The sequence below is a fragment of the Pristis pectinata genome, chromosome 28 (genome assembly GCF_009764475.1).
Source record: "Pristis pectinata isolate sPriPec2 chromosome 28, sPriPec2.1.pri, whole genome shotgun sequence".
In the NCBI taxonomy this organism is placed as follows: Eukaryota; Metazoa; Chordata; class Chondrichthyes; order Rhinopristiformes; family Pristidae; genus Pristis; species Pristis pectinata.
The window spans coordinates 24,810,019-24,834,584 of NC_067432.1; the positions used below are offsets into that span (position 1 = coordinate 24,810,019).

Genomic DNA, 24,566 nt, shown 5'->3' on the forward strand with positions numbered 1-24,566 from the left:
ATGATTGGGAGTGTGTCAGACTTCAATAAAGGATGACCAAGTTATTTGATAAAGAGAAAAGACTCTTGAAGGTAAACATGGACCCTTGTGGTCAGAGATGGTACAGGTCCTCAGCAGCTTGCAAACACCCAACTTGTGTACAGCCTATATGTACAAACGAGCGTTTGGGAGTCCAGCAGGATGGATTTGCTGGCTGCTGCGGGGCTGAACACATCTTCTGCCCTGTGGGAACTCTGTTCACGGCAGTTTTTTGTGTTATACACCCTGGTTTAACTAACGTTGCCCTTGGTTGGCCTGTGTTTTCATTTAAATATATAGCCGGGCAGCTGCATTTCCAACTTGAGAACTGTTGGGGTTATGAACAGTTCTTAGGAACAAACCCTGTCGTAGGTGGAAATCTGTATCCATAATGGGAAAAAAGGAAATTGCAGAAGACTTAAACAAATATTTTGTGTCCGACTGCAATGCAAAAATCCTCTCAGAAATGCTGGAGAACCAAGGGTCCAGAGAAAATGAGGAAGAAAAATAAATTGGTATTAGTGAACATATACTGCAAGTGTCATTAATGAATCTGAAAACTGATAAATCCCAAGGACTTAATGAAGTACATCCCAGAGTTTTTAAGTGTAGTTACAGAGGAAATCGATATTCTGGTTGTTATCCTCCAGAATTCCACAGATCCTGGAATGGTTCCTCCAGGTTGGAGGGCAGCAAATATCGGGGAGAAAAAAGGGAATTTCAAACTGTCAGCCTGATATTGGAAGTAGGGAAATTGCTGGAATCTATGGTAAAGGATGTGCAGTCAAAACACTTGGAAATTAATAATATGATTGAATAGAATCAGCATGGATTTATGAAAGGGAACTCGTGTTTAACTAATCCAATGAGGTTTTTAAGGATGTATCAGTAGAATTGATGAGGGGAAGCTAGTTGATGTGGTGTATTTGGGTTTTCCGAAAGCTTTCGATAAGGTACCCTGGAGGAGAATGGTGAACACGATTTAGGGAACGTGGATTTGGGGGTAATATTCGAGCATGGGTTACAAGTTGGTTAACAGAAAACCAAGAGTAGGAAAAACCAGGGTCCTTCTCAGGGTTGCAGACTGTGAATAGTGAGATCCTGCAGGGATCAGTGCTCAGATCCCATCTGCTCAAGATGTATATCAGTGGTCTAGTTGAGGGAACCAAATGTAATGTTTCCAAGTTTGCTGATTACACAAAACTAAGTTGGAATGTGAGTGTTGATGAGGATGCAAAGGGGTTTCATGGGGGTACAGCCAAAGTAGGTGAGTGGGCAACAATGTGGCAGACAGAGCATTGTGGAAAACTGAGGTTATCCAGTTCAGACTAAAGAGAGAAATGCTGAGTATTTCGTCGTCGTGACTATCCCTCGGGGTCGAGCATGATGGTCTTCGTTCCGTTGATCTATGTAGCCCACAGAGCGAAGACACCTGTGCGTGTATTTGTTTAACGTGTACTTGATGTTGCACGCTGAGTATTTAAATGGTGCGGGAATTGGGAATGGTTGATGTTTAAAGGGAGTTAGGTACACAAGTCACTGAAAGATACCCTACAGGTGCAGAAGGTAGGCAAATAGATAAGATAAGATCTCTTTATTAGTCACATGTACGTGAAAACACACAGTGAAATACATTTTTTGTGTAGTGATTTGGGGGGCAGCCTGCCAAATACAAATAGTATGTTGGCTGTTAGTGCAAGAGGACTTAAGATACCTCTTTAAGTCCTCTTGCGCTAACGAAGATATCTCACTGCAATTATGTAGGATCCTGGTGAGTCTGCAGCTGCAGATTTATGTATAATTTTGGTTTCCTTACTAAAAAGGGACAGTAGAGGGAGTGCAGTGAAAATTCACCAGACCGGTTCCTGGGGTGGTAGATTGGCTGTGTGAGGAGGCATTGAGCAGACTGCCCTTCTTTACAGTTTAGAAGAATGAGAGGTGACCTCACTGAAACATAAACGATTCTGAAAGGGCTCGATGGTAGTTGAGGTGAGAACGCTTCCCCCGGCTGGGCTGTTTAGCACTCTGGGTCACTGTCTCAGAAAAAGAGGCAAACCAGTTAGAATTGTAAGGAGGTCAGAAGGTGGTGAATCCTTGAAATCATCTACGCTGGAGGACTGTGGATGCTCAGTCATCAAGTGCATTCCAAATAGAAATGACAGATTTCGGGATATTAAAGGGGTGTGGGGATAACATAGGGAGTGGTGTTTGAGGTAGAAGAGCTGGGGGTGTGTGGAACGAACCAAAGTGTCTGTAATAGAGTGGAGACCAAGGGGACCTGAATGATTCAAGTAACAGTGATGAAGGCTTGATAATGGCAGCTGATGTCTCTGGCCGAGATTTAAATAGATGCAGATGAATGAAAACAGGAGGACGGAGAAAAAGCAATGTTGGAACCCCCTTTAGCTTCACTTCTCACTTGACATCCTGTTGATCAGCCATCGCTGATGACTTTCTAATATCACTTGCCACCCACATATCACCTCTTCCCAAACTACCTGTGCCTGCCCCAAGAAAACACACAACATTTTCAACCTTTTAGCTGTACGTTATGGCCTTTGGCTCTCCATTCAGTGTGCAGCTTCCTACTTGCTCATGCCTACAACCCATTTCCTTCTCAGTTTCATTGCCTTATGAAACACTGGGTTGGCTGTGTCAAGAGTATTACATCCAGTTCTGATTGCTGAACTTTGGCCTTGTGGAGGCCTTGGAGAGATTTGCTGGAATGGATCCAGAGATGAAGGGATTCTGAGGAAAGGCTGCGATTGTTCTTGGAACAGAGAGGGTTGAGAGGAAATTTGTTAAAAATGTATAAAGATTAAAAGAATCAGACTGAATAAAGAGAAAAATATCCTTCCTCAATAGAAGGGACGAGAACCAGAGGGCATAGATTTAGGATGATTGACATCACAACTAAAGGAGACATTGATAAAGGCCAAGGAATAAAAGGGGCTGTGGCAGCGTGGATAGAAAATGGACTAAGTAGCAGGAAACAGTGTAGCAATGAAAGGTTGTTTGAATTGGAGGAGACTGTACAGTGGAATTCCCCGGGGATTATTACTAGGACCACTGCTTTTCCAAATATTCATTAATGACTTGGACATGGATGTATGGAGCACAATACCCAAAGCTGCAGATGAAACAGAACTTGGAGGAGGAGTGAGCTGTGGAGAGGGTAGTAATAGACTTAAGGAGATATCGGTAGGTTGGTAACATGGAAGAATAGGTTGCAGGTGAAATTTAATGTTGAAGGATGTGAAGTACAACTTGGTAGGAAGAATGAGAAGAGAAATTATTGGTATTGGTTTATTATTGTCACTTGTACTGAGGTACAGTGAAAAACTTGTCTTGCAAACTGATCATACAGATCAATTCATTACACAGTGCATTGAGGTAGCACAAGGTAAAACAATACAGAAGGCAGAGTAAAGTGTCACAGCCACGGAGGAAGTGCAGAGCAGGTAGACAATAAGTTGCAAGGTCATAACAAGGTAGATTATCAGGTCAATAGAACATCTCATCGTATCAGGGAACTGTTCAATAGTCTTATCACAGTGAGATAGAAGCTGTCCTTGAGCCTGGTGGTATGTGCCCTCAGGTGTTTGTGTCCTCTGCTCTATGGGAGAGGGAAGAAGAGAGGATGTCCGGGCTGGGTGGGCTCTTTGATTATGCTGGCTGCTTCACCAAGGCAGCGAGAGGTGTAGACAGAGTCCATGGAGGGGAAGCTGGTTTCCATGATGTGCTGGGCTGTGTCCACAACTCTCTGCAGTTTCTTTCTGTCCCAGGAAGAGCAGTTGCCGTACCAAGCCGTGATGCATCCAGATAGGATGCTTTCTGTGGTGCATCGATAAAAGTTGGTGAGTGTCAAAGGGGACATGCCAAATTTCTTTAGCCTCCTGAGGAAGTAGAGGTGCTGGTGAGTTTTCTTGGCCATGGTGTCTACGTGTTTGGACCAGGACAGGCTATTGGTGATGTTCACTCCTCGGAACTTGAAACTCCCAACCCTCTTGACCTCAGCACCATTGATGTAGACAGGTGCATGTACACCACCCCCTTTCCTTAAGTCAGTGACCAGCTCTTTTGTTTTGCTGACATTGAGGGAAAGGTTGTTGTCATGACACCATGTCACTAAGCTCTCTATCTCCTTCCTGTACTCTGACTCTTCATTATTTGAGATACGGCCTACTATGGTGCTATCATCTGCAAACTTGTAGATGGAGTTAGAGCAGAATCTGGCCACACAGTCATGAGTGTATAGGGAGTGGAGTAGAGTAGAGAGCTGAGGACACAGCCTCGTGGGGCACCAGTGTTGAGAATAGTCGTGCTGGAGGTGTTGCTGCCTTTCCTCACTGATTGCGGTCTGTTGGTCAGAAAGTCAAGGATCCAGTTGTAGAGGGAAGTGTTGAGTCCCAGGTCTCGGAGTCTGGTGATGAGTTTGCTTGGAATTATAGTATTGAAGGCGGAGCTGTAGTCAATAAACAATAGTCTAATGTAGGTTTCTTTACTGTCCAGATGCTCCAGCAATGATTGTAGGGCCAGGGAGATGGTGTCCACTGTAGGCCTGTTTCGGTGGTAGGCAAATTGCAGTGGGTCGAGGTTGTCCGGGAGGCTGGAGTTGATGCGTGTCATGACCAGCCTCCCAAAGCACTTCATGATGGTGGATGTCAGAGCCCCCGGTCGGTAGTTATTAAGGCATGTAACCTTGTTTTCTTAGGTACCGGGATGATAGTGGTCTTCTTAAAACAGGTGGGAACCTCAGAGTGAAGCTGCAAGAGGTTAAATATTGGAAATTACAAATTGGGAGGCACATTTCTAAAAGGGGTGCAAGAATAGAGACGTTGGAGCTTGTATGCATCGTTTGTTGAAAGGGGCAGGGCAGCTTGAGAAGAAGAAATAAAGAATGTGGTATCCTGTTCTTTGTAATAAGAGGCACAAGGTGACAACAATAAGGAAATCACAATGAACCTTTATAAAATACTGGTTCAACCACAACCGCTGTATTGTGTCTAGTTACAGATCCATCTGAGAAAAGGTAATTGAACTGAAACATTGACTCTGTTTTTCTCTGTCTACAGATGCTTCTGACCTGCTGAATGTTTTCAGCCTGTTTCTGTTTTTATTTCAGACTTCCAGTATCTGCAATCTTGATTTTCAAGTGGAGAGAAACTATTCTGATTGGTGCAAGAGTGAAGAACTAGGGAACGTAGAATGAAGGTGACTGAAGGCACCAAAAGTGATCTGAGGAATATCTTTTTGATGCAGTGAGTGGTTAGGTTCTGGAATGCACCGAAAAGGTGTCATGGAGATTTAACTGTGGTGGTCAAAGATGGATAAGTATCTGAAAGGAAGGAACTTGCAGGACCACGGGGACGGTGCAAGGTAATGGAACTAGCCGGATTACTCTTGCTAAGATCTGATGGACCCAGTGATCTCTTTCTGTGCTGTAATATTCTGTGACTCTGGGGTAGTTATCCCCTGGAATCACGGCCTGAAGGGGCAGCAGAAGCAGATTCAATCATAACTTTCAATAGGGAATTGAAAATGAGACAAATTAGATATAGTTTGATCAAAAGCCCATGGATTCAGTGAGTAGAATGGCTTACTGTGGTGGAACAAGTTGATACGAGCCTGCCTCTTTCCTTCCTCCTCTACATGATGCATCCCATCCCCACACACATGCCCCAACTCCCAATGTTCTCTTCTGATGAATTCCTCAATGTTCCCCTTCTCAATTACCCTCCAACCCCTGCTCATGTACGTGAGATTCCAATCTATCTGTCATTTTGACGTGTCTGGCCAACTTCTCCTTCCCCAAAGCCCTCTTGCTAATGTACCCACACCCGCGTCTGTCCGATGACCCCAATGTCTCTTGTATCTTACTCCCATGATGCCACAAATGTTCCTCCCCTGATTACACACCCCTGAACTCCCCAATGCCTCCCCTCGGTTCCCCATCCAAATGTTCCCCATTCTTGATATCCCTCAATGACCGCTCCCGCCCCATTTCCCTCCGTGTCAACCTTACCCCAATGCCTCCCACTCCTAACATCCTCTCCCCCTGATGTTACCCTTCCCCAAAATCATTGCACCCTGGGTCTGCCTCTCCTGGGTCCCTGTCCAGTTGTCACCCGGGGTTTCCCTTCTGTTGTCCTTCTGCCCCTTTGGTCATCGGCATCATCTGTCCCCGAGATCCTCACCCTGTAGCAGTTCCCACTCTCCATTCTCCTGGGGAACCCACTCTCTCATGTCAGCTCCATGGGTTTTCCCAAATAACCTCCAAATACCATCACCCCTGGTTCCCCAGTCACCCCTGGATCCTTGCCTCCCAAGGTCCCCTTCCTTCCAGGTCCCTCCCCTTCACCTATCCTCTCCCCCTGAGTCCCACTGAGGAAGTGAAGGGTTAAGAATTGCAACCATACCGATAACTGGTAAACAAATAAATAAATAAATAAATAAATATATATATATAAATATATATATATATATATATATATATATATATATATATATGCATTTATATTTCTCTAGCAAGGACTAGCAAGCTGCTGACCCACTAGTTAAGTTGGAATGTTAAGTATGTTAACTGCCTTTGTTTCGGGTAATGGACCATTCTGTTATGTCAGACTGTGGCAATACTGGGTGTAATTAAAATCGAGCTGGAGGCTTGGTCTAAACAATGAAGGGTGATACCTGCCTTTGAATGCCTTGATTATAACTCAATTATACTAAGACAAGAGGTGTGATAGCTGTCTCGGGATCTCTATAGCTTGACCGAAACTCGCGGCGCCGTACGCATGGGATGTGCATGACAATTCCTGTATAAATGTCTATCTGTCCTTTGTGCGGAGAGAGCTCGGGAAGCGACTCTTAGTGAGTGCTGAAGAGAATTCTCCTAGCGGTGCACTGCCAATAAAGGTATTTGTTCGAATCGACCTCGTGGCACTGTGTTACTTACAGCGGACAGAAGGGGAAAATTAATTTCGGGACACCACCACCTCTCTCCCTGTCACCCTGCCCCAGATCCCTCTGGCCTGCTGACACCCCCTGACATCAGGATTTCCCAATCCCATCCCCACCCCAACGTTGTCCCAGATCATTTCTTTATCCCTGGAACCCCCTTTCCCCTAGTTCTCCTTCTCCCTCCCTCCCCCCCAACACTGCCTTCCCCTCAATATCATCCCTGCTCTCTCCCACCCCCTCCTCCTTTCTCCAGTCTCTCACCCTCCTGCCAACTGCTCCAGTTATCCCCATCTTTCTGCTCCATTTACCCTAGATCCAATCCCAATGGTACCAGTCTTCCTCGATTCTGTCCCATTGCTGCCAGTTCTCATCATTCCTAACCAAGTGCTGCCAACTACCAGTGAAAGCAGCAGTAAAACGGTAAGGTAGGTTAATATTGTAAATTTTAGCCCCCTGCAGAGAGTTGTGGACACAGCTCAGCACATCACAAAAACCAGCCTCCCCTCCATGGGCTCTGTCTACACTTCTCGCTTCCTCGGTAAAGCAGCCGGCATAATCAAAGACCCCACCGACCCCAGACATTCTCTCTTCTCCCCCCCCCTCCCATCGGACAGAAGAAACAAAAATCTGAGAGCACGTACCACCAGGCTCAAGGGCAGCTTCTATCCCACTGTTATAAGATTATTGAATGAACCTCTTGTGCAATAAGATGGACTCTTGACCTCAATCTACCTCATCGTGGCTTTGCACCTTATTTTCTGCCAGCACTGAACTTTCTCTGTAACTGTAACACTATGTTCTGCATTCTGTTATTGTTTTTTCCCTTGTACTACCTTGACATACTGATGTGATGAAATGATCTGTTTGGATGGCTTGCGAAAACAGTTTTTCACTGTACTCGATATATGAGACAATAATAAACTAATTAAAATTAATTGATAAATACTAATGCATTAACCTCAAAATAAAGGCCCTGCACCTTTCTGTTACCGAATTATATCCAGACTTTTTGTATTTTCATAGAAACTGAAAGGTTTGCCCTTTTTGAAAATCTAATGATTTGAACAGTTACAGAATTGTGAAAACAAGGTTAGTTCTATTTTGTATTTATAGTGAAAACTTTGCTGGAATAATGTTCAGTGTATGTTTCAGTTCCAGTATGTATGAATTGTGAATTTAGAGGAAACGCTGCAGTTTTCTGTGTGAGTGCAGTCAGTTATTTTTAGCCTATTTTTTCAACTTCTCCTTCTAGTTATCACTCATCAGGCAGAACGTTCCATATCATTATCCTAAAATATCTGTTCATTCCTTAAATGGGTGCAATAATATTTTTCAGAACCTCAGCATGTGATAATTCTTATGTTCATGACGTACAGAAAGTTAAATCGCAACGCAAGCATATTTGAAAATGACAGCAGGAGACAAAAGTGTATTTTCCGTGGGATTAAAGTCTTTCCAAATTCTGTGGTTTACTTTGAATTCACAGCCCAGAGTCCTGAGTTGCACTAGAGTTTTCTGCCTTCCTATCTAACATGCCCCTATTTTTCTGTCCTTGTGTTTATCTACCTCTAAATGCTTCGCTTTTTGAATCTGAACTACACTTTGTGGTAGCAAGTTCCACACTCTCATCTCTCTCTGAGGCTGTTCCTGAATTCTGTACAGACTCATAGAATAGCAAAGTATACAAGGAGCGCATCTGGTCATTGGCTTTTCATTAGTTCCACTCTCCCACTCCTTATATCTGCATTTTTTTTTCAAGTTTAAGTTTGTCATAGGCACATATACCCAGATTATAAATGCCATAAAAATGAGCTTTTGCCAGCAGCAGCACAGTACGTTACAAACGTGACAAATATAAGTTAACATAGACTTAAACTATGCATAACTTGCATGACAAAATAAAATTAACATCATGACATTAATGCAAGTTGAGAGAAAAAAAAGGAAATATAGTCTGAGGTAATGTAAGGGTTTTTCAAGTCGGTTCAAGAACCTGATGGCAGTGAAGAAGCTGTTGTTGGACCTTGAGGCGTGAGTATTTCTGGCCGATGGCAGCATCGAGAAGTAGGCATGGCCCGCATGGTGGGCGTCTTTAATGATGGATGTCATCTTGCTGAGACGAAGCCTCTTGTAGATGTCCTCGATGGTGGGGAGAGCTGTACCCACGATGGAACTGGCTGAGGCCCACCACTCTCTGTAGCCTCTTGTGTTCCTGTGCATTGGAGTTTCCACACCAGGCCGTGATGCAACCTGTCTCCTTCAATGACTTGTACAATTCCCGTATAAAAACTACTGTTGATCCTGTGTCTGCAAACTGATCAGACAATGCATCCCAAACACTAAAACCTGCATAAAGTGACTTTTCTCATGCAACTTCTGGTTCTTTTGCCATTCACCTTGTCTGTATCCTTATTGTTTGCTCCTCTCCCACTGGAACTGTGTTCTCTTTATTTAAAGCCATCATGATATTAACCACCTATTTTAGATCTTATCTGCCCTGCTCCTTCACCTGGCTGAACTTGTTCTCACATTCTTCATCGCTTCCTCCAAATGGAAAGTGTAGTTATTGGGACCTGCAAGCTATGCCTGCTTTTTTGTGGGATTACAAGGAACAGCCCTTGTTTTCATTCCTACTCAGGCCCACTCCTTCACCACCTATTCTGGGACGTTGATAGCTACATTGGTGCTACGTCCTGCTTTCACACAGAAACCAAGGGAAACTGTTATTGGTCTCTCCTTGGTCTCCACCCTATCACAGACATCCCCCTTTGGTCTTCCCATCCCTCCCAGCTCCCCACAAAATTAAAACGTTTTTGATTTCTATGTTTTTCTCAATTTTGTTGAAATGTCATTGACCTAAAACATTAAAACCCCTAGTCCTCCTATCTTCTTATCCAGGCAAGTGCAGGGTATTCCAGTACACCCTCTCTCCACAAATGCTCCCCGACATGTCGAGTATTTCCACTATTACCTGTTCGTATCTCCACGAACTGTAATTCCTCATCCCTGGAACCATTCTGGTAAACCCCTACATCTTCTCTAAACCCTTCTTGCCCTTCCAAAAGTGTGGTACCCAGAATTGATGATGATGATGATACGTAGCAGAGACTGAACTAGAGTTTTATCAAAGTTTACCATAACATCCTGGCTTTTGTACTCTCATCCTCTGTTTATAACGCCCAGTTTTATGTTTGGTTCCATTTGCAGCTCCTCAAATAATGAAGCAGTATGTAAATTCTGAACGACATTCAGGCATGGACTGATAAATGGGAAGGAACATCCATGCCATGCCAGAGCTGGTCTAGTCCATCTTCAACCTGACAATACCTAACCATCTCTCCTTGACATTCATCATTAACTCTCCTCTCCCCCCTCCACCCCATCAATATCATGAGTTGTTACTGACCTGAAACTCAACTGGACCAGCCACATAAATATCATGGCTCCAACATGCTAGATGTTCTGCAATGAGTGATTCACCATCCAATTCCTCAACATTTTCCATCACTCTTAAGGGATGTTAGAAGTGTTCTGAAATGCTCCGCACTTATTTGGCAGAGGTCAATAACCATAGATTTGAGTTCATTATCAGAAAGATTAGATGAAGGATGAAAAAATTAAAAAAAAATCACACAAAGAGTCTCAGAGTCTGGAACTCTCAGACTGAAAGGACAGAGTAAGAGACCCTCAGCACATTTAAAAGTACCTGGATGAGCCTTTGAAGAGCTTTAGCCTGTAAGGCTGCTGACTGAAAGGTTGGGTTACTTGGTAGCTCCAGTTTTGGCAAGTATGAGTAGGCTAAAATGGCCTCCTGCTGTGCATTACATTTCTATTGGTCTGTTTTAAAAATTACTTTGGCAGCAGTAGACAGAGTAATGATCATATACTTAAATTGGATGAAAGTGTTTGTCACTTCACTGAACAATATATTTATAAATGACGAAGATAATGCAATAAAGTACTATTGCCACACAGCAAAAGAAAGCATGACATGGGAACCTTGTGGGCTGGAGTCACTGTGGAAACTTTCTTCCTATCAGGAGCACATGGGATGATGTTACTCACTGTGCAGTGTTCTTCACAGAGCATTCTGAGGAACATTAGAACATAAGAAATAGGAGCAGGAGGAGGCCATCTGGCCCATTGAGCCTGCTCTGCCATTCAATAAGATCATGGCTGATCTGGCTGTGGACTCAGATCCACCTACCTGCCTTTTCCCCATAACCCCTACTGTGCAAAAATCTATTTAACGGTGTCTTAAATATATTTAATGAGGTAGCCTCTACTGCTTCCCTGGGCAGAGAATTCTACAGATTCACTACTCTCTGGGAAAAGCAGTTTCTCCTCATCTCCGTCCTAAATCTATCCCCTCAAATCTTTAGGCTATGTCCCCTAGTTCTAGTCTCACCTACCAGTGGAAACAACCTTCCTGCCACGATCTTATCCATCCCTTTCGTAGTGTTATAGGTTTCTATGAGATCCCCTCTGATTCTTCTGAATTCCAGCGAGTACAGTCCCAGCTGACTCGATCTGTCCTCAAAGGCTAACCCCCTCGTCTCTGGAATCAACCTGGTGAACCTCCTCTGCGCCGCCTCTGAAGCCAGTATATCTTTTCTCAGGTAAGGTGACCAGAACTGCACGCAGTACTCTAGGTGCAGCCTCACCAGTACAGTTGCAGCATAACCTCCCTGCTCTTAAACTAAATCCTTCCAGCAATAAAGGCCAACAGTCCATTTGCCTTCTTGATAACCTGTTGCACCTGCAAACCAACCTTTTGCGATTCATGCACAAGCACTCCCAAGTCCCTCTGCACAACAGCATGCTGCAGTCCTTCACCATTTAAATAATAATCTGATCTTCTATTTTTCCTTCCAAAGTGGATGATCTCGCATTTACCAACATTGTACTCCATCTGCCAGACCCTTGCCCACTCACTTAACCTACCTATATCTCTCTGCATCCTCTGCACAATTTGCTTTTCCACTCAATTTAGTGTCATTAGCAAACTCAGATACGCTACACTCAGTCCCCTGTTCCAAATCGTTAATGTATATTGTGAACAGCTGTGGGCCCACTCACTACTGATTGCCAACCAGAGAAACACCCATTTATCCCAAATCTCTGCCTTTTATTGGTTAACCAATCCTCTATCCATGCTAATATGTTACCCCCAACTCCATGCATCTGTGTGGATAAGTCTTTTATGTTGCACCTTATGGAACACCTTCTGGTAGCCCAAGTATACAACATCCTCCTGTTCCCCTCTATCCACTGCGCTCACTTTATCCTCAAAGAACTCCAGTAAGTTTGTCAAATTGGAGCTGCCCTTCCTGAATCCATGCTGGTTCTGCTGAACTTGGAACATGCAGAATTGGGACCACGTTGTTTGACTCTCCCTGGTCTTCCTGGCACAGCACTAAGGCCAGGGCACTTGCCAAGTACATAATGTACTTACCTTCATCCTTGGACCGTGCCTCCTGTGCTGAACCAACCCCCATCACCCCTGAATATCCAACCTGACTCCCTGACCTGTGTGCCTACTGTCCTCACAATCTCACCCACTGAAAATAACAGCCCCTCAACCCTTCTCGTTCCAATGTGTTTCTAGGGTCACAAATCCTCAACCCCATTATTTGTGCTACCAGTCCCAATCCCTTCCCCCTCAATCACCAGTACCAATTGCTCATCATCCTCTCCTGATCTCCTCTACCTGAACCAAGTAGAGGGCTTCCATTCACACATTCCCCCACATTAACCTGGCCAAAAACTCCCAGTTGGACCTGTGGCTGCCAACTTCCTGAGCCTGGCCTGGGGATGGGACATTTTCAACTCTGAATATATGCAGTGCTCACATTGAGGCATCGGTGCCCAGCTGACTAATACGTTTTTCAGTGAAGGAACAGCAACTAAAACTGTTGGCATCGCACTGCTGAGAGCCACCAGCGCACACAGAAGGGCAAACTGGAATTTCTAACCATGTATCTACATGGGTCAATGAGACAAAGATTGGTGAAATGGTAAGTAGAATAAATGGCAACATAAGATTACAGAAATATTGATAAATTAAATCAGTGGACAAATGCGGCAGACACATTTTAACATAGGTAGGTGTGAAGTTATCCGTTAGATAACAAAGGATAAGTGAGTATTTTTTAAATAGTTTAAAGCAAGGCACAGGGAGACTCAAGGGTGCACTGGTCACTTACTGTAATGGTTAAATATTAAGATAACCCAAAGGCTTATGTTAGGTTTTATAAGCAGAACAGTAATACTTTAAGACTTCAATACAATATAGATTGGAGGGGGAATAAAGGCCAGGGAATTTGGTGGTATAGTGGGAGGAGTGGTGGTGGAGGGTGGATTAAGGAGGGGTGGGGTGGGTGTGGTGGGATGGTGGTTGCTAAAGCATTCCAACAATACATTAAGGACTTACTTAATCATTACCTCCGTATCCAAGTGAGGAAGGGAGTGATGTTGGATCTCCTCCTGGGACTAAATGAAGTGTGTTACAGTGAGAGAACATCCAGGTAACAGTTGATGAGGATACAGTTATGTTTAAATTAATTATACAGTCACATAGGCGTACAGGACAGAAACAGGCCCTTTGGCCCCACCATGTCTATGCTGACCATTGAGAAACTATCCATACCAATCCCACTCACCAGCATGGTCTGTGGTCTACAATGCCCTGGCAATCCAAATGCTTGTCCAGGTGCTTCTTAAATGCTGTGAGAGGAACTACCTCCAGTACCTTCTCATGGGGTGCGTTCCAGATTTTAACCACCCTCTGAGTGAAAAAATTCCTCAGATCCCCTCTGAATCTCTTACTCCTCACCATAAACCTATACTCCCTGGTCTTATTTACAGAGGAGGTGGTAGAGGAAGGAAAAGTAACTACACATAACTTGAATGAGCAGGGCATAGAAGGATATGGAATTAATGCAGGCAAGTGGGATTAGTATAGATAGGCATGATGGTTGGCATAGACATGGTGGCTGAAGAGCCTGTTTCTATACTGTACAACTCCATGATTCTACAGCCTCTGCTTGGGGAAAAGTTTCCTACCATCTAGCCTATCTATGCCTCTCATAATTTTGTACACTTCTGTCAGGTCCCTCTCAGCCTCTTCTTAAACCAAGCCCATCCTAGTCTCTCCTTATATCGGAAACACTCCATCCCAGGCAACATCGTGGTGAATCTCCTGTGCACCCTCTCCAGTGCAATCACATCCTTCCCGTAGAGCGTTGACCGGAACTGCACTCAGTACTCCAGCTGTGGCTTAACGGATGTTTTATAAAGTTGTTCAAGGACCGTCCTGCTCTTATATTCTCTGCCCCATCCTGTGTGCCGTCTTCATCACCTTATCTGTCCGTGCTGTCACCTTCAGGGATCCTTGGACTCATTCACCAAGGTCCCTTGTTCCTCAATACACCTGCTGTTCATTGTGTAGGTCCTACACCTATTAGACTTCCCAAAATCCATAACCTCACACTAATCAGGATTAAATTCCTCTGCCATTGCTCTGCGCAACTTAAAAACTGAGCCATATTCTGTAGCCTAAGACTCTTCAGCATCAACAACCCCGCCAATATTTGTGTATTCTGGAGACTTACTATTCATACCTCCTACATTCACACCTAAGTCATTAATGTATAATAACAAACAGCAAGGGTCCCAACACCAATCCCTGTCATGCACTGCTGGTCACTCTGACTCTCTTACTGTGGTTCAACGTCACCGCGTCCATTCCAAAATGAAGTTGGTGATACGGTGCATTACAGGGATGGAATGCCGGGATCTTTGCTCTGACCCCTGGAGTTTATCAGACGCCAGTCGCAGGTACAGTTGGTAGGACATTTGTCCCTGGGTCAGAAGGTTTGTAGCAGTACAGTAAAACTCTGATAATCCACTATCTGACCATTCAGGACATCCCAAAGGTTCAGCATCAGTCTCACCAGGTGATGTTCGCTATACACCCTTCCACTCACCGGCTGTGCAGTAAAGTCTGTGCAGAATCCAGGCATTGACCAAGACGTGAAGCTTCCCACCTGCTTTAAGAGAATCAGACTCTTAGAAGAATCCAAGTGCTGTGGGCTGGGAGAGACAGAACAGCTGTGTGACAGAAAACAGTCAACACATCTGGCCATCTGGGGGTCTCTGTTTATCCAAAGTGCTGGCATCCACACTCCTGAGGCTTTGTATGTCTGAGTTTTGTCTAAAAAGCTCACACTGACATGCTGGAGCTGCTTGTGTACACAACACATGGGATTGGCTTGGTTCAACGGCAGGAAGCAGTCCTCACTCACCTCTTCACTTAATATCTGGTCCCATAGTAATGACTCAAATTGTACCGATCAGCTGACACAGGAAAATCCTCCAAAGGAGCATTCAGCATGGTATTGAGAACCTTGAGTCTGTCCATCAAAAGCACGGAGGAGCCCTGCATAAGTGGTGGATGAACTACTCATCCTCTTGCTCTGCAAGGCACCCATGTACCATCTGAGGAAGAGTCTTTGGTTCTCACGTTGGCCTCATCAGTCAGCTCAGAACCCACACAACTGGAGTGGAAACAAGTCAGCCTCAATCCCAAAGGACTGCCTAAGAAGAAAACTGAATACACGAGGTACATGCTCAGCAAAATAGGGTAAACAGATTCAACTGGCATGAGTTCATGCACTCATGATATCAGTCAATTGAGGGTCGAATCCTGTAGCATTACCTGTAGGCTAGAGCAGCCGACTGTACCTATATTTAAGGGGTTGAACAGCTGTGCAGGCGCTGTACAGTATAGGACCATTTCCACAAATTGAATTAAAAATTGTAGCACCCCCTTTCCATAATGCTTTGAGAGAACGAAACTTATAGAAGGCTGTGAATGCAAGCTGTTGGGCTGGGAGAGACAGAACAGGCAGCAAGCACGCTCTGGAAGTTAAAAGCATATTTTGGCACTGAAATGTGTGTCCATAGTAGTTATTCAGACTGTAACAACCACTGACACAGGTACCAGGCAGGAAAGGGAAGAGAACTGAAGCAGTCTCCTCAGGCCAGAGGGAAGGGGACTATGAGAAACAATGCGAGGTTAAAGGGACCCTGCAGTTTCTATTGGTTGTTGGTGGTGGGATTTAACCTTAAAAGTAGCACCTCGCAGGCACAGTGTACTGTAGTCAGGGGGATTATTCACAAGATGTCAGTGGGGAACCACTGAGACAGACGCTGCAGTCATGGAAATGAACTGATCACTGACTGGGAGAATGATCAGATTGGTGGACTGACCCCTAGGCTCATTGTTAACATACACAGGGTTTAGCTCATAGCTAGGTGGGGGAGAGAAATGGAAAGGTGTTCTAGTGTCAGCTGTTCCACTAAGATACTGTAATCTCTCAACCTCAAAGATATTTAAGATAAGAGAACATATCTTTATCAGTCACATTACATCAAAACACACAGTGAAATGCATCTTTTGCATAGAGTGTTCTGGGGGCAGCCCGCAAGTGTCGCCACGCTTCCGGCGCCAACATAGCATGCCCACAACTTCCTAACCCGTACGTCTTTGGAATGTGGAGGAAACCGGAGCACCCGGAGGAAACCCACGCAGACACGGGGAGAATGTACAAACTTCTTACAGACCGTGGCGGGAATTGAACCAGGGTCGCTGGTGCTGTAATAGTGTTACGCTCCACCGCTACACTTCAGGTTTGTTGTCATTTACGAAAAAGTCACGAGTCAGGACTACTGCACAGATGGCAGTCATCACATTATTGGCCCATTGTAAACATGGAGGGTGAGGAAGACTCCAGTCCACAGGTTGTGTGTTCGAGTCCCAGTCCAGATACCGCAACACAAGAATCTAGGCTGATATCATAGAATAGTTACAGCACAGGAGGCTGCATTAGGTCCCTTGTGTCCACACTAGCTCTCGACTGGAGCAACGCTAGATCCAACCCTAGCCCTCTCTCCATAGCCTTGCAAATTTTTTCCTCACTGCGTAGTCATCTACTTCCTTGAACACCACAGTGGAACCTGCCTCCAGCACACCTGCAGGTGGTGCATTCCAGGTTCCAGCAGGCCACGTAAAAAATGCTTTTCATCATGGATTCTTAATTCCATTTCCATTTCTTTTATACCGTACCTACGATCTTGACCTCTCCACCAATTGGAGCAACCTGCCTCCATCCGCCCTGTTCAGACCTCCCATTTGATATACCTCTATCAGATCTACCCTCAACCATCCCCCCTCCAGAGAAAGCAAAGTTACTGTTCCTCCAATCCCCCATCCCAGGAGAGCATTATTGTGAATCTGTTCTTGCCCCTCTCTAATGCCCTCACATCCTTCCTACCATTGAGGCAACCAGAATTGAGCACAATACTCCAACCGAGGCCTAAACCAATGCTTTATGAAGGTTCAGTATGACTTCCTTATTTTACACTCCATGCCTCTATTGATAAAGCACAGAATCATATATGCATTTTTAACTCCTCTGCTTCTGCACCCCTCTTATAGCATGGACTTTGTTTGTTCCAATTGTGTTCTTCCTTGTAAAAAATTGTGTATAATTTATGTTTTCTTGCGAATGCTGTTTATATGATGCTATGTGCCTGTGATGTTTGCTGCAACTGAGTTTTTCTGTGCATACATGTGCTTGTGCGTATGGACAATAGACTCGACTTTGACTTGAGTACCCTTGATTCTACATTGCCTCTCCTCACTTTTCCTCAAATGCATCACCTCACTTTACTCCTCATTAAAGTTGATCTACCAAGCATCTGCCCATTTCACCTGCCTGCTTATATATACCTTCTTCTCATCTGTCACTTTTCCTCTTCACAGTTCATACTACCAAGTTTTGTGTCATCTGCAAACTTTAGAAATTGTGGCTTACAGCCCCAAGTCTAGATCAGTAATATAGATCGAAATAAGCAGTGGTCCTAACACTGATCCCTGGGCAACACCAAAATTCCCCTTCCTCTTGTCAGAACAACAACCATTCATCACCCTGTTGCTTCACGTCCATGCTCTCAATGTCCCCTTTAATGCCATGTACTTTGCTGATAAGCCTGTTTTTGTGGCATCTTATCAAAAGCCTTCCACAACTCCATTTATATCATACGACTGTATTACCCTTATCTCTGCTAGCCGTTATCTCTATGAGAAATTCTATCAGATTGGTTAACCCCAATTTGCCCTTATTGAATCCATGCTGACATGCCTAATTAATCCATTTTCTTCCAGGCGATGATTAATCCTGCCCCAGATTAATGTTTCTAAAAGTATCCCATTAACAAGGTTAGACTGGCTGGCCTGTGGTTCATCCTTACTCTTTTTTGAACAGGGGGTAACATTTGCTACTCACTAGTTCTTTAGCACCACCCTTATCCAAAGAGCATTGAAAGGTTGTCAGTGCCCCCGAGATTTCCTCCAAACTTCCCTCAAAATCCTCGGATGTGTCCCATCCTGGTCCAGGTGACTTAGCTACTTTAAATTCAGCCAACTTTTCTAACACCTCCATGCTATCAAACTTCGACTGTTATTGCTCCTTCATTATTACTTTAGAATCATCCTCTTCCCTGAAGACAGATGCAAGGTACTCATTTAGTTCCTTAACTACTGTCCTCCACATCCAGATGCAAGTTCCCATTTTTGTCCTCAAAAGGCCCATGTACCACCCATTTACTATCTATATACTCATTTATGTTAGCAGCTAATCTTTCCTCATAGGGTATCTTCACCTCTCAATTTTCAATTCCCCTTCTGGTTCTTTTATATCTAGCCTGGCTGTCACTGGTACTTACAACCTGACTCTTGTCAGAAACATCTTTTTGTTTTATCTTCCTCCGGATCTATTTTGTCATCAGGGAGCTGTGGACTTATTTGTTCTTTCTTTGCTCCTAAGATCTTTATTAGTCAGATGTACATCGAAACACACAGTGAAATACATCTTTTGCATAGTGATTTTTTGGGGGGGGGGGGGGGGGCAGCCCACAAGTGTCGCCACGCTTCTGGTGCCAACATAGCATGCCCACAACTTCCTAACCTGTACGCCTTTGGAATGTGGGAGGAAACTGGAGCACCCGGAGGAAACCCACACAGACGCAGGGAGAACGTACAAACTCCTTACAGACAGCCGCCGGATTTGAACCCGGGTCGCTGGCGCTGTAGAGCATTGTGCTAACCACTATGCTACCGTGAAATGTGCCTCAACTGTACCTGAACCATCTCTTCCTCAAAGGCAGCTCATTGTTCTGGTACAGTTTTGACAGTAATCTTTTGGTTCCAAGGTACCCGGGCCAGATCCACCCTCACCCCATTGATACCGGATCTTCTCCAATTAATTATTTCTTTAAAACTTTGCACTGCTCTTTCTTTTCTATTGCTAACCTAAATTTTAAAATGTTATTATCACTGTCTCCCAAACGTCCCCTTCCTGAAACTCGGTGTACCTGACCCACCTCATTCCCCAGAACTAGATCCAGCAATGCCTTCTGCCTCATTGGATCAGTAACACACTGCTCTAGAAAATTAAACTGGACACACTTCAGAAACTCTTTACCCTCTCTCTCCTTAGTACTATAACTATCACAGTTTACATTGGGATAATTAAAGTCCCCATTATAACGACCCTATAACTTCTGCACTTCTCCGTAACCTCTCTGCATATTTGCTCCTCTATATCTCTGTCATTCACTGATGAGCTACAGAGCAGACCCAGCATCATAATGTTCTCTCTACTGTTTCTTAGCTGTAACCAAACAGATTCTGCCTTTGATCCCTCTGCAACATCCTCTCTCTCTGGCACTTTTAATTTGCTGCTCCTCCTCCTTCCTTTCCTTCCTGAACACTTTGTATCCATGAATATCGAATGCCCAGTTCTGCTTCTTTTTAAGCCAAGTTTCTGCTAATGCAACCACATCATATTCCCATGTGGCTATCTGTGCCTCTAGATCACAATCTTACTTAATGCACTTCACATATTCTCATGCACTCATATTAAACCAAACTTAATTGTTATTTCCATTTTCACCGACCCCACTGAAATCCTTCTGTGATCTAATCGAGTGTGATCTGTCTTCTTACTTTTCTGCCTGTAACTTTATCCTACCATTTTCCTTATTCTGACACTACTCGCTGGTGCACTCTGTGCTTATACACTCTGGTCTTTCCTAATACTTATCGCTCCTGACATTGCCCTGCACTGTTGCCTTCCTAAATACAACCCCAATTTTCTACTTCCAGCTTAACATTTCTTTCTTCTGATTCCACCCTCAGGTTCCCACGCTCCTGCCAAACTAAATCCTCCCCCTCTGTAACTCCCTCCAATGCAAACTCCCCTGCTAGGATACTAGTCCCTTTCCTTTGGAGGTGCAATCCATCTGATTTGCAAAATGTCCTCTTCTCCCAGAAACTGTTCCAGTTTCCTCATGTATCTGAAGCCATCTCTGCAGCCATGCGCTGACCTGCTTCTGTACTAACACATGGCACAGGTAGCAACCCACTGATCACAACCTATTAGCTCCTTCTTTCCCAGCTCCCTCTACCCTGGCTGCTAGACCTCATCCCTCTTTCTACCTACTTCTTTGGTAGTGTAGTACAATACTGAGATGTTAAACCATGGGCCTGCCTGCCTGTCAGGTTGATGTACAATGCCCCAGATCATGGGGTACAGATAACAAGGGTACAGGCAACAGTAAGACAACCAAGGTGGCAAATTTGCATTAATTCCTAGCCACAAGGTGATCAAAACTCTACATATCCCAAATCATTCAATAAAAGTAATACTGTGGGTGACAGAATGCCATTTTATTTTGAAGTGTTTCCACATTATTTCATGGCATGACTTCCTTATTACAGAAAAATATAAACATGGTTAAAGTATAAATAAAGCAATAAGCCAGTGTTAATTGGTAGGATAATATAAAAACATTTCACTGGGTATATACTAAGACAGTCATCTTGGTTTTTTTTGCATAAATATTAATACTGGCAGTAAAAATAATTGAAGTTCACAGAAATACAAATATTGTTTGAACAATGCAGTTAATCTAAATACAGTAATACTTGCGGTAACTCAAATACTGACTGGAGGATACAAATCAGCAACCATACATTCATATTTCAATGATTACAGAACCTTGAACCTTCTAACCCTGGTCAGAAGTGGACATCGTAGCCACAAGCAAAACTCACAAACAACATCCTTCCCATCACACTGACAACAACACTGTCAGAAAGAAATCTATTGCAACAACCTTCATCATACCATTGGACAATTTAAGAAAGGACATGCTGCATGCAGTAGGAATTCTACGTCCCCTGCATTTGCTCTAAATCGTAGAGGAGCGACGCAGCAGGAAAGCCAGAGAGTTGAAACAACAAGATAAGAGCAGAAAAATCTGAGGAAGCTCTTCATTAGCTAAAAGGCAAAAACTGAGCCATGTGCAAAATGTTTGAATCTCCATAGCAGTCAAGCTGGTGATTAGTATAACCATATTGGGATCATCAGTGCACGATCACAGAATCTCAGCTCAATACCATACAAACGATTCTTTTACAAAAAAATCTATGACTCTCAGTCATCTGTCCAAGTCTCCCACTTCCTACCCAATTTCTACAAATAAATTTAACACAATGCAAGAAACCTGGTTCAAGATTGGTGTATTACATCTTGTCCCACCAAGTTTGTGCTGACGTTCTCGTACATTACAGTCAATCTACGGCACACTTCTTCTATGGATAGTCAACAGGTTTTTACGTCTTTCTTTCTCCTCCAAGGTGAGCCCCTCAGACTTCTTGCACAATTCCTTTAAATCTTTAAGTTCCTGCAAGACTTTGTCAGCCTCTGACCACTTGGCTATGGCTTCGTTTAATAACTGTGCAGCACTCTTGGTTGACTGGCTGTCTTGTGTGATATCGTTCTGAGGATGGTGCTCACCTCCTGTGTCATCACCTGGACTGCAGACCTTAGACACTTGTTGGAGAAGTTCCTCGGTTACTTTTAGCTCCAGTGCTATTTCACCTTTCATTGCTTCCACATTCTCTTTCTTTAAGCCAGCATAATATGGCTTAACTTCCTTCCTCATTCCTTTTGGCTTGGATTCTGCTAAGATATCTCCCAAGGAAGAACATTTAACTCTGGATAGATTTGCTTTACTAAGTGAACTAATATTGTTTGTTTTAGAAGACAGCTTCTTCACTTCGCCATCCTTGGATACATCTGCTTGGAGATCAGGTTCATCTTCTAGGCTATGAGAAACAGTTTCTACGGTGTGTGATAGGGCATTTTCTTTGCCCTCCTTGGCTGCTTGCTCCTCATTCTTGCAAGCCGGCTCCTCCCCCTCCTTGGCCGCCGGCTCCTCCCCCTCCTTGGCCGCCGGCTCCTCCCCCTCCTTGGCCGCCGGCTCCTGCCCCTCCTTGGCCGCCGGCTCCTCGCTTTGGCTGACCATCAGCTCTGACCCATCATTAACCTTTACGTTACCAGGTTTGATCTTAGGCATGAGGATAGGCCTATTCTTGTTGGTCTGGTCACTAACTTTTGCCTTTGATTGCTCTTCACTTGTTGTGTCATGTGTGGTAAGATTCTGAGCACCAAGTTCCAATCTCTGCATTCCGTCAGACACAGCAGTGGCAACCTACCGTTTAAAAGGAAACTATTAGAGCCAATTGTTACTCTTTAACATGACCAGATAGCAGTACAAATTAGCCAACAGTAAAGTAAAAAAGCAATAAACTTGGCCAGGCAGCATCTTTGGAGGCAGCTAAGCAGCTGATGAATCAGGTGTGGATTGATACATGCTGCCTGAGCCGCTAAGTATTTAACTGCAGATCTCTAAAACATCAATCTCTAAAAGAAATCTTTTTCCCAGGGTAGAAGTGTCAAATACCAGAGGACATGAATTTAAGGTGAGAGGTGGAAAGTTTAAAGGGCAAGTGCGGGGCAAGTTTTCTTGTACATACAGAGAGTGGTGGGTGCCTGGAACAGGCTGCTAGGGGTAGTGGTGGAGGCAGATACGATAGTGGTATTTAAGAGGCTGTTAGACACATGAATATGCAGGGAATGGAGGGATATGAATCACGTACGGGCCAAAGAGAGTTAGGTTAATTCAGCATCCAGTTCAACACAGACATCATAGGCCGCAGGGCCCGTTCCTGTGCTGTACTGTTTGATGTACTCTGTGGACTGAGTTTGGGTGAAGAATACCCACACCGGTACGATGCATGGCCAAGGTTCACAGGCTAGGATGGGACTTCAGTTTCCATACCAGAATTAAGGCTCAATACAAAACAGCAACTGAGTGAGTACCACCAATTGCTGACTAACACACACCGTCTTCATTAATAATGGAGCAAACATTCAATTACAGCCAAATCCATCCTTAAGCCAGCTGTACACAAGATATATGTTCAATGATATGAAATGGGGTTCTACAGCATAGCTGATGTTTTCCCTTGCTGCATTAACCAGAACCAGGGGTCAAGGTCTCAAAATGAGGGATCCGTAATTCAGGCCAGTGATGAGGAGAAATTGCTTCAAGCAGACGGTGGTGGAACTGTAGAATTCGCTATCCTAGAGGGCTCAGTGTATTCAGGAAACAGATTTGACTGATTTTTAGACATCAAGGGACAATGGTGCAGGGAAGTGGTGCTGAGGTAAAAGATCGGCCATGATCCTACTGAATGGGCTACTCTTGTTTCTATTTCTTATGTTATTGCTGGTTGCTAAATGGGAGTCCCTTTAAAACTAATTGTAATAAATCTTTTTTGACGGATCCATATCTGAAGCATTTACTCTCTGCTCTCACCACAATTGCTCCCTAATCTGATGGCTTTCAGTAGTTTTCATTTTCTTTTGATTTCAGATTTCCAGAATCTGCGACATTTTGCTTCAACATTGTTTCATCTTCAGAGTGAATTGATGAGATGAGGGTTATTCATTTAATTTTGGGTCTCATAAACAAAATTTTACAGAGAGGTGGGATTGAATCAAATTCCCAGTTCCTGAAATACCAGCTCCAGGCACACTGGATCTTCAGAGGTCAACTTGTTGGAAAAGTACTTTGGCTTTTCCATCTCTCTCTCATTAGATGTTCTTAAAGCCCATAACATGGATAAATGGCGTGTCATAAGTTGTACTAATGATGTATTGAGATGTAGAGAAGGCTCTGCTGAGTTTAAGAACCACAGATCATGGGTCAGTGACAGGGAATGGAACATGTCAACAAAGCTAATTTAAAACCAAGAAATACTTGCATTAGGCACCCCACCCTTAAGGAAGAGGAAACGTTTGACTTTGTCGCAGAAGCAGGAACATAGATTGACATTTGGGGATGAAGTGCATGATTTTTGACCAATTAAAGCAATGTTTTTTGTTCAATGCATGTTCCAGGTGGGTGGGTCCTGTGGCAGGAAATGAAGCTGGAAACAGAGGGTGTGTTGGTAAGCCTCACGCTGTCACATAGGATGCTGTTATATATAGTTCTCGACGGCTGCAGTGGTTCGTGAATCTTCATCACAATCTTAATGCGTAACATTCTTTGAGCTTAACTCTTAATTTCGTAAAAAACATGGTTGCTATGCGGACCTTCTCATTAATATT

At 44.0% G+C, this 24,566-nt stretch overlaps 1 protein-coding gene across 1 annotated transcript in view; it reads right to left on the bottom strand.

Annotated features, from left to right (window-relative positions):
- Positions 1-20,764: 20,764 nt before the first annotated feature.
- The window catches only part of plekho2 (pleckstrin homology domain containing, family O member 2), a 33,779-nt gene continuing 29,977 nt past the window's right edge, over positions 20,765-24,566 (bottom strand). Inside the window, exon 6 of the mRNA XM_052040527.1 lies at positions 20,765-22,602. Within this exon, the coding sequence (XP_051896487.1) occupies positions 21,685-22,602 (918 nt within the window). The 3' untranslated portion in view covers positions 20,765-21,684. The remainder of the gene's footprint in view (positions 22,603-24,566) is intronic.